Raw genomic sequence first — 15,603 nt, 5'->3', positions numbered from 1 at the left:
GGTATCTTTGTTATTTGCATGATCATAAAATCAATCAATCAATCACAATGATTTTATGCTGTGCAATAATAATAATACTAATAATAATAATAATAATAATAATAATAATAATAATAATAATAATAATAATAATAGTACCCAAATCATTCATATTTAAATTTCCACATTGAAAGAGAAACTGACTTACTTGACTGCTATGCTAATTGATCCCCCCCCCCATTTAGTCCGAGTTTTTGAAGAAAGTGTAAAGCTGCACAACCTTAGATTTGCAGTATACTGCATGTACACTACCTTGAGAGGTTTTAATAGTTATTTGTAGAACCAAAAAATAATTGTTGACGCTGATTCCATCAAAATTAAATTAACTATGGTCTGAAGAGTCAAAACTCAATAAATGGGATTCACAGGCAACAAACAGATAAAGGTTGCCAAGTCATGGAAGTCTTTGCATTGTATCTCCTGGAAGGCACCTTTTTACTCAAATTATATTTAGATTTGATGAGTATCCAGGTTTGAGGCAATATAGAATCCTATTACAAACATACTAAACTTCCTAGATTTCTCTAATTTTCTCTCACTCTCTTACACACACACACACACACACACACACACACACACACACACACACACACACACACACACACACACACACACACACACACACACACGCAGTACTGCACCAGTAATATAGCAAAACATCCATTCTTAGATTTATAAAAAATCAGTTATACTGCAATATACTGATGTAATCCGATCATGAGCAAAGAAGCTATAAAGAGTGATGGAAATACTGGACATTTTCAGTCCTAACACCATCTGCTTAAATCAGCATGTGTCCTAAGAGCCAACTCAAAAGAAGTCAACACAAGTTCACCAACTTTGTAAAATGGGTTATGTGTTTCCATGTTTATATGTTTTCTGTAGTTTATCAGTTTGACAAAAAATGGCAGCCCTCAATATTAGCCAGGGTATTCATCATCATACATTCATTCAACAGATGTCACCACCTTAGTTTCAAATGTAGAAACTTGATGAAGTTCATTTTGCCTTGTGTGGAATTGAATTTATTTTGGGCCTGATCTCAAATGAGTTGCCAACTGTTTTCCTGTCCATTTAGGGAATTATCTAACAGAGGATTGAACTATATGCATAGTGTCTCATCTTTAATTTTATTACAGAAATATGAGATGTGCCAGTGTCCTGTAATTGTAGACTACAAACATTTGGTGGAATATCTAAACCTAAGCTCTATGCATGTGTGTGACATGGCACAAAAACAGTAGTGCAATGTAAACTATTAATAAGGTGCTCTGATTTTGATTTAAAAGATCAAATGGAGTTAGTACAGCCTCTACATTTATAATAAAGATAAATATTATAACTTAATTAACATGTGTTGACAACTATCTTATAATGTCATTTAGGGGTGAACTTTATTTAATTTCAGAGACCTTGAATGTGCAACGTGTCTTGCAATTGAATACCAGTGGAATTTGGAAGACTTTCCAAACCAAACCCCAAAGCTGCCCATGGATTTGCCAACCTCTTTAACTTACTTTAAATCAACAACAATTGCAATTGGAATCGTACACTAACCATATTTTGCATTATTAAATGAATTATCAAATTTGGCAATCAATTCCATGCCTGCACTTGGAGGCAGTAGTGGACCAACATTTTGAGCAACAAGCTTATAACTCACTAAGATAATGTAGGGCAGAAAAGCACCTCCTTCTTTCTCTTTAAATAATTTGACATTGAGGCTTCATTTAGCAGACCCTTAAGCCTTATTTGGTGTACTGAAGTGTTTTTATGCTTAAACAAAGCAACTTGTGTAAGTGCCTTTTAGCACCTCTTTCTTTTGTACAGCAATTCCTCGTTTGTGACTGTAGAGAGATTGTGTTCATAGGTGACATGGCTTGTGAAAGCATTAATCCATTATTTAAACCCACATTGTGTTGGTCACATCCAAGCCTGCAATCAAAGTAAATCAAATCAATTGGTATAACATCACAGTGTATCCTGTTTTTTGTTTTTTTTAAATTGAAGTCACAAATAATTATGCATACTACCTTCTTGAACGTCACTGCCACAAAATAAGCAACAGGGTGAAAAGAGGCCATGACCAAATTGAGCGAGAGACTACTGCTGACCATGCTCTCCCACCCTCTATAAAAGAGGCAACACAGGACTTCTGTTCAAACTGATAGGCTCCAACACAGGTGAGTATATTCTAAGTGACCTCAGTTTTTATTCTTGCTGATTAGTTGGTAAATGCATACTTATGCATATTGTCCACAATTCTTTGACAGTTACCTTGGTAGTAGTCTTGAGTGGACAATAATATTAAAAATCATTTTTCTTGATATACTCTTGACACATTTAAGAAGTAGTTTCTTTTTCTTAAAAATAAAATAAAAACCACACACAATTAATTAGTTTGTACTGACATCTTATACACACCCTGTGTCATCACACATATACACTTAATGATCATTAAAATCAAGGCTATTTCACAGGTTTGGGGGCAGTTGAGGAGATGGGAGAGTACTGAACTTTAATGATTCAACTGAGTCATGACCATATATTATTCAAGTCTGAAGACATTTAGCCACCTTTACCCTCTAATGCTCTAAAATTTAAATAATAAAAAAAACAAGCTGAAACAAGTTACTGTACTTCTTTTTATAGCATCTTGCCACCCACAGAGGGCACCACTCATTCTCTTTTGGAACAAGCTGAGGTAAAAGATGTCGCCATAAAAAACACAAAATCTCCACCATCAGCTATATCATGTTGATATGTTAACACTATGGTGGATTCTTTATCTTTTCAGTCTCCCCTGAAGTGCCACCATGAGTACAGATGCCGAGATGGAGGCCTATGGCCCAGCCGCCATATATCTCCGGAAGCCAGAGAGGGAGAGGATTGAGGCACAAGCTGCTCCGTTTGATGCCAAAACTGCCTTCTTCGTGGTTGATGTCGCTGAGATGTACCTCAAGGGTAAACTGGTAAAGAAAGAGGGAGGCAAAGCCACAGTGGAGACGGACACTGGAAAGGTACATTACTCATTTTATTTTTCTCTAATAAAACTATCCAATCAATTTCCATCTTCTGTATAGGAGGATATCATTAAAACAATATCTTAGTACAACATTTAGTGAAGTATTTGTTTATCATTGTATTTTAAGATGATTATTCAAGATGACACTGTAAACAACAATGGCATCCATCTGATAAACCTTTTTATTTGAAATTATTTCTTAGTAAAAACGTTAAACTATATTTCATACTCAGACAGTCACTGTAAAAGAGGATGACATCCATCAAAGGAATCCTCCAAAGTATGACAAAATTGAGGACATGGCCATGATGACCCACCTCAATGAGCCTTGCGTGCTGTATAATCTCAAAGAGCGTTATGCATCATGGATGATCTACGTGAGTTCCCACTATACAATAAAAATGCTATGTGTATATACATATGTAGATATATATATCTAAATGGTAACACAATATTCATGCTCTCTATTACAGACCTACTCTGGGTTGTTTTGCGTTGTCGTGAATCCCTATAAGTGGCTTCCTGTGTATGATGCAGTAGTTGTGGGAGCATACAGAGGCAAGAAGAGGATTGAGGCACCACCCCACATCTTCTCCATCTCTGACAATGCCTATCAGGCCATGCACACTGGTAAGACCAAAGTTACTAATGTTAGAGTGTATGTATACATAGGGTGAATTTACCTTAATCAAAAACGTATTGAAATAACAAAAATGGAACTTGTGAAGAATGTATGCTGGTTTATTTCAGACCGTGAAAACCAGTCTGTCCTGATTACGTGAGTATAACACAAACTGTAATGCAAAATCTTCATAACCTTTATGAAAATGAAGCAGGATCTTGATAATGTGTCTCTCATACCCCAGTGGAGAATCTGGTGCAGGAAAGACTGTCAACACCAAGCGTGTCATCCAGTACTTTGCAACAATTGCAGCTATTGGAGCTAAGAAGGCTGAGCCAATACCTGGCAAGATGCAGGTAAAATTAGTTGTTTGAGATAGAAGTGTTTGTCAAAGAAAAGTTAATTTGATGTTATAGCTCAGGTAACTAAAATTTTCTCTTGCAGGGCTCCCTTGAGGACCAGATTGTTGCAGCCAACCCTCTGTTGGAGTCCTATGGTAATGCCAAGACCGTGAGGAATGACAACTCCTCTCGTTTTGTAAGTAATAGTGGGAATATCTTAATACTTATTTTTTGTTGCTAAATTACAAAATCTGATGTTTTTAATAATCTGGTTGTCCAGGGTAAATTCATCAGGATCCACTTTGGCTCTACTGGCAAGCTGGCTTCAGCTGATATTGAAACATGTAAGTTTCAGCTTTGGTGTGAGTCAAGATTCATCTGGACTGAAAGCTGGTCTCTGATAATGTTATAAAGTAATCTTGAAGTTGGCAAATAAATTTGTTTATCTTAGATCTCCTGGAGAAGTCCCGCGTCACCTTCCAGTTGTCTGCTGAGAGGAGCTACCATATTTTCTATCAGCTGATGACTGGCCACAAGCCTGATATCCTAGGTATGTTACTACACAAGTTTAAAAGAGAAATTCAAACAATATCAGCAAAAACTCAAAACAACACTGTTTTTCTATTGTCCTTTTCTAGAGTGTCTCCTGATCACCACCAACCCCTATGACTACCCAATGATCAGTCAGGGTGAAATCACTGTCAAAAGCATTAATGATGTGGAGGAGTTTGATGCAACTGATGTAAGACAACAATTTAAATTGATAGTATATTGGGCAAAATGTTTTACTTACCAATAACTTTTCTTCATTTAAAATTGCAGTCTGCAATTGACATATTGGGCTTCACTGCTGAGGAGAAGTTGGGCATCTACAAGCTGACTGGAGCTGTGATGCATCATGGCAACATGAAATTCAAGCAGAAGCAGCGCGAGGAGCAGGCTGAACCTGATGGCAATGAGGGTAATTGCTAAAAATGTACATTCTGATAATCCAAGTTTTTTTGTTTGTCAAAAACTGCAATAGTTAATGTGTATTTAGTACTTTTTCTATTTCTCTCCGTAAGAGGCTGATAAAATCGCGTACCTCTTGGGCCTGAACTCAGCTGATATGCTGAAATGTCTGTGCTACCCAAGAGTCAAGGTCGGAAACGAAATGGTGACCAAAGGTCAGACTGTGCCACAGGTAATAAAAAGAAAATTTGATTTTTGGAAATTTAGGGAAACATTTTTATTTTGATAAGAAAATAGTCGGAGAAATCTGAACACTAAAATCCTTATTTCTAGGTCAACAATTCTGTCAGTGCTCTGTGCAAGTCCATTTATGAGAAAATGTTCTTGTGGATGGTCGTTCGTATCAATGAGATGTTGGACACAAAGCAGGCAAGACAGTTCTTTATTGGAGTGTTGGATATCGCTGGATTTGAGATCTTTGATGTGAGTTGTTGAAAAATATATGAGCAGTTTTAAAGTTCAACCTTATTTTGCCATGAAATTATAAATACCCTTTTGTAATTACAGTACAACAGCTTGGAGCAACTCTGCATCAACTTCACCAATGAGAAACTGCAACAGTTTTTCAACCAACATATGTTTGTCCTGGAGCAAGAGGAGTACAAGAAAGAAGGTATCGAATGGGAGTTCATTGACTTCGGTATGGACTTGGCTGCCTGCATTGAGCTTATTGAGAAGGTAAAAAGTAACCACTCTGGTAGACGTGATTTCTTTATTCACGTGTAAATGATTGCTTCTTCAGTTTAACTTTTGATATGACATGTAAATTCTTCTCAGCCAATGGGCATCTTCTCCATCCTTGAAGAGGAGTGCATGTTCCCCAAGGCCTCTGACACAACTTTCAAGAACAAGCTGCATGACCAGCATCTTGGCAAGACCAAGGCCTTTGAGAAGCCAAAGCCTGGAAAGGGCAAGGCTGAAGCTCACTTTTCCCTGGTTCATTATGCTGGTACAGTGGACTACAATATCACTGGCTGGCTGGACAAGAACAAGGACCCTCTGAATGACTCAGTCGTTCAGCTCTACCAGAAGGCTTCCAACAAACTTCTGGCCATGTTGTATGCAGTTCATGCTGGAGCTGAAGGTAAGAAATGAGCAGAGAAGACTATACAAAGACTCAGCATATACAATACAGATGTTTTTACCTGCTAAACTATTTTCTGCTATTACAAATATTGAGCAACATTGCCCTTTATTTATTAGCTATATAGTCACAGTTTAGTAAATTTGTAGTGAAGGGAAGTAACTTTAACTTGGGCTGGGCCTAGTTAGAAGCTAATGACAACAGAGAAGAAAACTTAAAGCACTTATTACAGTGTTAATTATTCACTTCCATTAATGAAATTAAATTATTTTGCAAAACAGAGGCTGCTGGGAGCAAGAAGGGTGGAAAGAAGAAGGGTGGTTCCTTCCAGACTGTGTCTGCTCTTTTCAGGGTATGTCTTGTTTCATATTTTTGGATAACAATTAACCCCCCCCCCAAAAAAAAAAAAAAAACAATAACCACAGATTAAAATACTGATTACCTGTTACCTTTTGTTACCGATCCACAGGAGAACTTAGGAAAGCTGATGAGCAACTTGAGGAGCACTCACCCTCATTTTGTCCGCTGCCTAATTCCTAATGAATCAAAGACTCCAGGTAAGAAGCACATTACCCTGTTTTATGCGCTATATGTAAAAGTATAGTGTAAGGAAATGTTTTTATAGAATCAGTTTGCAATGTGCAGGTCTTATGGAGAACTTCTTGGTCATCCACCAGCTGAGATGTAACGGTGTACTGGAGGGCATCAGAATTTGCAGAAAGGGTTTCCCCAGCAGAATCCTCTACGCTGACTTCAAGCAGAGGTTACTTTTTTTAATTAATTGAAGTTATTAAGATGGAAAACAGCAGGCTTAGACGTGAGGTAAATATAAGTAACAACATTTTCTCTTGTAGATACAAAGTATTGAATGCCAGTGTCATCCCTGAGGGACAATTTATTGACAACAAGAAAGCTTCAGAGAAGCTGCTGGGCTCCATTGATGTGGACCACACTCAGTATAAGTTTGGGCACACAAAGGTAAATTTCTAAGGACAATATCAATAACTGTGGCATGTATATATCCTTTTATCCACATATATTGATGCCTGATTTTCTCTACTTGTCAAAATAGGTCTTTTTCAAAGCTGGTCTGCTGGGTACTCTTGAGGAGATGAGAGATGAGAAACTGGCTACGCTGGTTACCATGACTCAAGCTCTCTGCAGAGGTTATGTCATGAGGAAGGAGTTTGTTAAGATGATGGAGAGGAGGTAGGATTCTCTTACAGTACACTAAGCTGAACTGTCCAGTTATATAGTTTCCATATGTTTTTGTTAAATTGTTATCCACAGCAGTTCTAATTACAAATTACACTTTGTTTATCTATCTCACTTTCCAGAGAGTCTATCTTTACCATCCAGTACAATATCCGTTCATTCATGAATGTGAAGAACTGGCCGTGGCTGAAACTGTACTTCAAGATCAAGCCTCTTCTGCAGAGTGCTGAAACTGAGAAAGAGCTCCAGCAGATGAAGGAGAACTATGATAAGATGAAAACAGACCTAGCTACTGCTTTGGCCAAGAAGAAGGAACTGGAGGAGAAGATGGTTTCCCTGATGCAGGAAAAGAATGACCTGCAACTGCAAGTGGCAGCAGTAAGTAGAGACCAAAAGAAAGTGTGATTCTTTCACATAAACACTTTACTAATGGAACACTGTTGCTTACATTTACATATATCTAGTTGGGATAAGAAGTCTTCTTATTGTCTATGTGTCTTAGCAAAGTTGTAGATCAACTAAAAGGACAATTAACTAAAACCAATGAATATTTAAATCTTTAACTAAGAAAATAAACTAACAAACTTATTGTATGTTCAAAATGTACTATAGGAAGGTGAGAGTCTGGGTGATGCTGAGGAAAGATGTGAAGGGCTCATTAAGAGCAAGATCCAGCTTGAGGCCAAACTCAAAGAGACAACTGAGAGACTGGAGGATGAAGAGGAAATCAATGCTGAGCTGACTGCTAAGAAGAGGAAGCTGGAGGATGAATGCTCTGAGCTGAAGAAAGACATTGATGACTTGGAGCTCACATTGGCTAAAGTGGAGAAGGAGAAACATGCCACAGAAAACAAGGTTCAAATGATTTTACATACAACATTCTATATACATTTGTATAAGCATATAGACTATGTGGACATAACATGATGGAACTAATGCACCTTTCACATAATTTTAGGTGAAAAACCTGACGGAGGAGATGGCATCTCAAGATGAGTCTATTGCCAAGTTAACTAAGGAAAAGAAAGCCCTCCAAGAGTCCCACCAGCAAACACTTGATGATCTCCAGGCAGAGGAAGACAAAGTCAACACTCTGACCAAGGCCAAGACAAAGCTGGAACAGCAAGTGGACGATGTAAGAAAAAATACTGTGCTCTTAGTGTGAAGTAGCTTGTGTTTTAAAGTTGACATTCCATAATACAAGTTCAAACCAATAATGTAAACATTTCATGATTTTCTTAAAAGCTTGATTAAATGATATTGATGCTGTCTGTTGAATGGCTGAAATCAACTATCATTACTGTCATCTGATAGCTCGAGGGATCACTGGAGCAAGAGAAGAAGCTCCGCATGGACCTAGAGAGAGCCAAGAGGAAGCTTGAGGGAGATCTGAAACTGGCCCAGGAGTCCATAATGGATCTGGAGAATGACAAACAGCAATCTGACGAGAAAATCAAGAAGTACGTTTTTGATTTGTTTAAGGTTATCAGTCCTCTTTTCAGTATCTCACATATCAAATTTGACAGTACAAACTGTGACAATAACAGCTTTCTTGGTATCCTCATCAAGGAAAGACTTTGAGACTAGCCAGCTCCTCAGCAAGATTGAGGATGAACAGTCTCTTTGCGCTCAGCTTCAGAAGAAGATCAAGGAACTCCAGGTAACGTGTTTGATGAGAATAGTAAACCCAGTGAATCAAAAAGAACATGCTGGGAGTGTGTTACAGTTAATAAATCTTCTTGATATTACTATATTCAAATCCAGGCTCGTATTGAGGAGCTGGAAGAAGAGATTGAGGCTGAGAGAGCTGCCCGGGCTAAGGTTGAGAAGCAGAGGGCTGATCTCTCCAGGGAGCTTGAAGAGATCAGCGAGAGGCTTGAGGAAGCTGGAGGAGCAACAGCTGCTCAGATTGAGATGAACAAGAAACGTGAAGCTGAGTTCCAGAAGCTGCGTCGTGATCTTGAAGAGTCAACCCTGCAGCATGAGGCTACTGCAGCAGCTCTCCGCAAGAAGCAGGCTGACAGTGTTGCAGAGCTGGGAGAGCAGATCGACAACCTCCAGCGTGTCAAGCAGAAGCTGGAGAAAGAGAAGAGCGAGTACAAAATGGAGATTGATGACCTCTCCAGCAACATGGAGGCTGTTGCCAAAGCTAAGGTGTGGGGTTTGTTCATATGCGATGCTCAGATACATGAGCTAATAAATATGTCAATAAAAATACTCAACATACATCATGTTTTGTTGTTTACAGGGCAACTTGGAAAAAATGTGCAGAACTCTTGAGGACCAGTTCAGTGAACTTAAAGCCAAAAATGATGAGAATGTCCGTCAGCTGAATGACATTAATGGACAGAAGGCCAGACTGCAGACAGAGAATGGTAAGTCACCTGTAATAAAAACAAATACTGGAAAACAGTAATGACCATTTTGAGAAAAAACATTTACATATTTACATTTAGGTGAGTTTTCCCGCCAACTGGAAGAGAAGGAAGCTCTTGTTTCCCAGTTGACCAGGGGCAAGCAGGCCTACACTCAGCAAATTGAGGAGTTGAAGAGACACGTAGAGGAGGAAGTAAAGGTATGACAAGTTCACATGTCCTGTTATTAGATGTTGACAAGAGCTGAACTGAGTTCTCCTTTTCAAATGTAGTCATTAAAAAAAACTTACCATAAACCTACCATAATACCGCAGTAAGAATTCAAAACATCAAACCTCAACCATCTAGTCACATAGCAATAATCTGTGCTACATGATCTATACAGATGTATTGCAATTATTGCTAAGTGAAATCTTTTTAAAAACTAAATTTTGTCAGATAATGAAAAGAAAGATCAACATCACTTGATGCTTAGTATATATAGATATAATATGATATGATCCAAAAATTACTAATTCGTGTTTCAACTTGAAAATGTACATTTGTTCAAATCTGACCTGTTGCCCTTTGCTGCGTATCATCCCCTTTCTCTTTCCATTTCCTGTTTTTCTTCAGCTGTCCTAGCCAATAAAAATCCCCCAAAAATATGTATAAAGAAAAGAAAAAAAGTAACAACCTTTTTGTTGGCTTCACAGGTAAATTACTATTGTTTTTTCATGTTCAACAGGCCAAGAACGCCCTAGCCCATTCTGTTCAGTCGGCCCGCCATGACTGTGATCTGCTCAGAGAGCAGTTTGAGGAGGAGCAGGAGGCCAAGGCTGAGCTGCAGCGAGGAATGTCCAAGGCCAACAGTGAGGTGGCTCAATGGAGGTCCAAATATGAGACTGATGCTATCCAGCGCACAGAGGAGCTGGAGGAAGCAAAGTACGTAAAAGCTTTCTACTATTTCTTTCATAAATAGATTTTTAATTCAGTATTTTCACATATTTTTGCTGAATTCAATTTAAAAATACTTGACTACAGGAAAAAGCTTGCCCAGCGCCTGCAGGATGCTGAGGAAACCATTGAGGCTGTGAACTCAAAGTGTGCCTCTTTGGAGAAGACCAAACAGAGGCTGCAGGGTGAGGTGGAGGACCTCATGATTGATGTGGAGAGAGCTAATGGTCTGGCTGCCAACCTTGACAAGAAGCAGAGGAACTTTGATAAGGTAAAAGGAAATCAAGACCACATTGATTCGAGGGAATCAAAAATCTATCTTAGTAAGTAATCAGTGTTACTCATCTATATAATTCTAGGTCCTGGCAGAATGGAAACAGAAGTATGAAGAGGGCCAGGCAGAGCTGGAAGGAGCCCAGAAGGAGGCTCGCTCTCTCAGCACTGAACTGTTTAAGATGAAGAACTCTTATGAGGAGGCTCTGGATCATCTGGAGACCTTGAAGAGAGAAAACAAGAACCTGCAACGTATGTCAATCTTACTGGATTTGAAAATGTAACTAGTCTTGTGTGGGTCCTTCTCTCACCCTTACAAGAGTAGTTTATGAACCTGTATGGTGTTCAAAACTCTCTTGTATGAACTTAAACTATTATTGCCCAAACAACATTCTAATACTGAGGAGACACTTATACCTTTTGAATTTGGCTTAACCCCTGGGCTCATCACTCTGAATCAAAGGGATAAATATTCCTTTTAAAGTATGTTCTTCTTTAATTACTAAAACATAATTTCCTAACTATCTTGCAGGACAGTTTCCGTAGGTTGCTATTAACTATATTCTGACTTTGGTTGCTCTATAGAGGAGATCTCAGATCTGACTGAACAGATTGGTGAGACTGGAAAGAGTATCCATGAGCTGGAGAAGGCCAAAAAGACGGTGGAGACTGAGAAGTCTGAAATTCAGTCGGCACTGGAGGAAGCTGAGGTAAACTCTTGATTTCAGTATCGGACCACTTATATGATGAAATACATTCATTTTGATTTTGTTTCTGCAAGAAGTAATTTTGCTGTGTTTGTGATTTTTTAAGGGTACACTGGAACATGAGGAGGCCAAGATTCTCCGTGTTCAGCTGGAGCTCAACCAGATCAAAGGTGAGGTTGACAGGAAGCTGGCAGAGAAGGATGAGGAGATGGAGCAGATCAAGAGGAACAGCCAGAGGGTGATTGACTCCATGCAGAGCACTCTTGATTCTGAGGTGAGGAGCAGGAATGATGCCCTGAGAGTCAAGAAGAAGATGGAAGGAGACCTGAATGAGATGGAGATTCAGCTGAGTCATTCCAACAGGCAGGCTGCTGAGGCCCAGAAACAACTGAGGAATGTCCAGGGACAGCTCAAGGTGAGGTTTATATGATCATTTATTTGAAAAGCAATAAAAAGAGTACAGATAGTTCACTGTTTTTCTTTTGTTGTCAGGATGCCCAACTGCACCTTGATGATGCTGTCAGAGGACAGGAAGACATGAAGGAGCAGGTTGCCATGGTGGAGCGCAGAAATGGCCTGATGGTGGCTGAGATTGAGGAGCTGAGAGCTGCTCTGGAGCAGACAGAGAGAGGACGCAAAGTGGCTGAGCAGGAGTTGGTTGATGCCAGTGAGCGCGTCGGACTGCTTCACTCTCAGAACACCAGTCTTATGAACACCAAGAAGAAGCTGGAGTCTGACCTTGTCCAGGTTCAGGGTGAAGTGGAGGATTCAGTTCAGGAAGCAAGAAATGCTGAGGAGAAAGCCAAAAAGGCTATCACTGATGTGAGTCCTCTTTTTAATGTAAAAAAAACTACTTCACCAAATTCTTCCTGACACTTGACCGATAATGTCAAGACTTAAAATTCTAATTCCAAACTGCCCATCATTTCAGGCTGCCATGATGGCTGAGGAGCTGAAGAAGGAGCAGGACACCAGTGCTCACCTGGAGAGGATGAAGAAGAACCTGGAAGTCACAGTCAAGGACCTGCAGCATCGTCTGGATGAGGCTGAGAACCTCGCTATGAAGGGTGGCAAGAAGCAGCTCCAGAAACTGGAGTCCAGGGTATGAACTGCATATACTATAAATGGCTTTTTTCGGAATGTATATCTAACTTACACTGATTCAGTTCTATTCTAATGTATCTCTATGCTCCCTCTCTCTCTCTCTCCTCTCTCTCTCTCTATATATATATATATATATATGAACTGAAATTCTTTTATAAACTTTGATTATTTATCACATTTCAGGTGCGTGAGCTGGAGAGTGAAGTTGAAGGTGAGCAGAGACGTGGCGCTGACTCTGTTAAAGGAGTCCGCAAATATGAGCGTAGAGTGAAGGAGCTGACCTACCAGGTGATTTTAACTAAAAACTACTGTGAGTTCTTAGTGTCTTAATTATGTATTTATACATCATTGGAATTTCTTTATATATATGTACAGACTGAGGAGGACAAGAAGAATGTGACCAGACTTCAGGATCTGGTGGACAAGCTTCAGGTCAAAGTCAAGGCCTACAAGAGACAGGCTGAGGAGGCTGTAAGTCAAGTGTTTTGTGATCTTACATATAAGTAAGTTAATTCATTAATGACGCTATAAGAAACTATAGTCATATGATTTAAAAAATACTCTTAATTCTAAACACTTCACAGGAGGAATCGGCTAACGGCCACATGTCCAGGCTGAGAAAGGTTCAGCATGAGCTGGAGGAAGCTCAGGAGCGTGCTGACATCGCTGAGTCCCAGGTCAACAAGTTGAGAGTCAAGAGCCGTGATGCTGGAAAGGTATGTGTGATCAGAATTCACAGAAAATGACTACGTGGGCAGTTCAGTTCAATGTGAATGTTTAACTCAATTCATGATCTAAATGTATTCTTTATACCATTATTTATTTACTTTGCATAAAGGTGTGTAGAGACTTGATATAGTGAATGTAAAATTAATTTTAAGAAGCTTAAATGTTGGTAATACATGCTGAATAATTTTGTTTTTCTTCTATTTTCCAGGTTGAGAGTGCTGAATAGGAGAAAACATCCTTTTGGAGCCTTTTGACAGAGTGCATAAAATATGAACTAACTGTTGAAATGTTTTATTATAATGTCAATAAACTGCAATAATCACATTTTATCTGTATTATTTACTCTATATTATACTTCTGCTTAGTATCCCCATAGCTGATTTTAGCATGAGTACAGTTCTATGCAAAAGTTTGGCCACCCCTTGAAAAATACAAACAACACATTTTGGATCATTTGTTTTATTTCATAAATTGAACAAATATATAAAATATAACAACTTAATTGAAGCCTAAGAAACCTAAGAGTTCTGCAGTCTCAGATTATTTTTACATCAGCTCATTAGGCCTGATTTCATTCCTTTAAAAATACTCTGACTCTTCAAACCTTGCGGGAACACTCAGTACCTATAGGTTCCTCTAAGCAGCTGTATAAGACTGAAAAAAATGAAGGGGGGGGGGGGCTGTGGAGAGTAAGATGAGATCTGAAAGAGCAAGAAAACTCTCAGAGAGAACTGCTTGTATGCTGGTCTGAAAGGCAAATCAAAAACCCAATGGGAATGCGAAAAACCTGCAGAAAGATTTAGCAGACTTAGGATAACTAGTGTGTATGTTGCCTAAACTTTGCACATGCCACACTGATGTTTTTATATTTTTTATGTAAAAATCACCAAAATGTGTTATTTGTCAAAGTGTGGCCAAACTTTAACATAGAGAATACCTTTAATGAATCTATGATCTGGAAAGCCATCATATACAATAGGACAGAACATAGCGGCACATATTTCAAGAATATATTACAGTAAGTCTACTTGAATATAAGCAAATTAATATTACAACATACAGCAGATTAAGCTAAATATGTTTCAATTGGCTGACTTTGACCACTTACTCACCATTAATATAGCATGACAGAAAACAACAATTCAGATAAAGGAGTTCACATGTTTAATGCAAATTGTCAAAAAGGGACAGATTGAAGTTTATTACAAAGCCTGAATGGGTCAATCTAACAATGAGCACACACTATATCTGGGCAATCTTCCCCATCGTTGCATTTTCACTCGGAGCTTGTATCCAGTTAGTGCTAAAACAGGAAAACAGGAAAACAGACAAAATCCAATTGAAAGTTGCTATTCAGGGTAGGCCAAGTGAGGAGATAACTTAACTGTTACAGATATTAAAGTAAAGTTAATGTCTAACTTTTTACACAGTCAGTCCTTGTCCATTATGGTAAATCTTAATCCCTAATACAATGTACCATGGTGAAATTTTGACAAAAAAAATAATCAGTTTAGTTTATCTCATAGCAAAAATACCAACTGCGCAGTCTATAGCTAATTTAGGAACAATATACATTAAAATTTGACAGTAATGTCCTTCTACCAGTCTCTTAAAGTAGTATGCCATACTACCAAAACAATTTCAGAGCTGTCAGCCTTAAATACTTACAGAGTCCCTTATCAAATTGAAACATAGGAAACGTCCATTCATTGTTATCACATTAATAAAACAAAGCCAAAACATATGTGCATACATCATGCAAAGGCTTCTTTAAACACTTACTGTAATACAGTATCCATTGGCTTTACACATCATTGTCATGTAGTAAGGCAGGACATATAGTTGGGGTTTAACAGAAGTCACACATTACTGATGAAACAAACTACATAGCCAACTACACAGGCATATATCTCCTTATGTACCACTCCAGAAGTCTCTGCCATCGTTTTACTGACTGACTTTATACATGATGGCAGACTTGCAGATGCCTTTCTATTTTTGATCATGCCTTCCCTTAAATGGAAAAAAGTTGGCAGTCATCAAATAAATAACACAGGCCTCTGATAATCTGATATCTCCCTCAGAGCACGTCTCATACCCACATTACGTTTGTTAAACGTAGAGATTCAAAAGCTGACTAAG

At 38.6% G+C, this 15,603-nt stretch overlaps 1 protein-coding gene and 1 long non-coding RNA gene across 2 annotated transcripts; one reads left to right on the top strand and one right to left on the bottom strand.

Annotated features, from left to right (window-relative positions):
- Positions 1-2,840: 2,840 nt before the first annotated feature.
- Positions 2,841-13,724, top strand: LOC127361202 (myosin heavy chain, fast skeletal muscle-like). The gene is made up of 38 exons (XM_051395618.1): positions 2,841-3,059; positions 3,298-3,441; positions 3,538-3,694; positions 3,815-3,842; positions 3,931-4,042; positions 4,131-4,223; positions 4,308-4,371; positions 4,479-4,577; positions 4,666-4,769; positions 4,850-4,988; positions 5,092-5,210; positions 5,312-5,461; positions 5,546-5,716; positions 5,816-6,122; positions 6,404-6,474; positions 6,592-6,679; positions 6,768-6,885; positions 6,977-7,100; positions 7,195-7,331; positions 7,460-7,715; positions 7,950-8,192; positions 8,296-8,472; positions 8,652-8,797; positions 8,907-8,997; positions 9,102-9,491; positions 9,586-9,712; positions 9,794-9,912; positions 10,440-10,636; positions 10,736-10,919; positions 11,008-11,173; positions 11,507-11,631; positions 11,735-12,043; positions 12,121-12,450; positions 12,560-12,730; positions 12,916-13,020; positions 13,108-13,203; positions 13,317-13,448; positions 13,670-13,724. Exons 1-38 carry the CDS (start codon positions 2,856-2,858, stop codon positions 13,685-13,687), a joined length of 5,811 nt encoding a protein of 1,936 aa, XP_051251578.1. The 5' UTR covers positions 2,841-2,855; the 3' UTR covers positions 13,688-13,724.
- Positions 13,725-14,608: 884 nt separating this feature from the next.
- Positions 14,609-15,391, bottom strand: LOC127361204 (uncharacterized). The gene is made up of 2 exons (XR_007884028.1): positions 15,244-15,391; positions 14,609-14,764 (listed from the first exon to the last, which is right to left on the bottom strand). It is a non-coding gene; the product is annotated as an uncharacterized LOC127361204 (long non-coding RNA).
- Positions 15,392-15,603: the final 212 nt, after the last annotated feature.

The sequence above is a fragment of the Dicentrarchus labrax genome, unplaced genomic scaffold (genome assembly GCF_905237075.1).
Source record: "Dicentrarchus labrax unplaced genomic scaffold, dlabrax2021, whole genome shotgun sequence".
NCBI lineage: Eukaryota > Metazoa > Chordata > Actinopteri > Moronidae > Dicentrarchus > Dicentrarchus labrax.
This window is presented reverse-complemented; position numbering and strand designations above follow the sequence as displayed.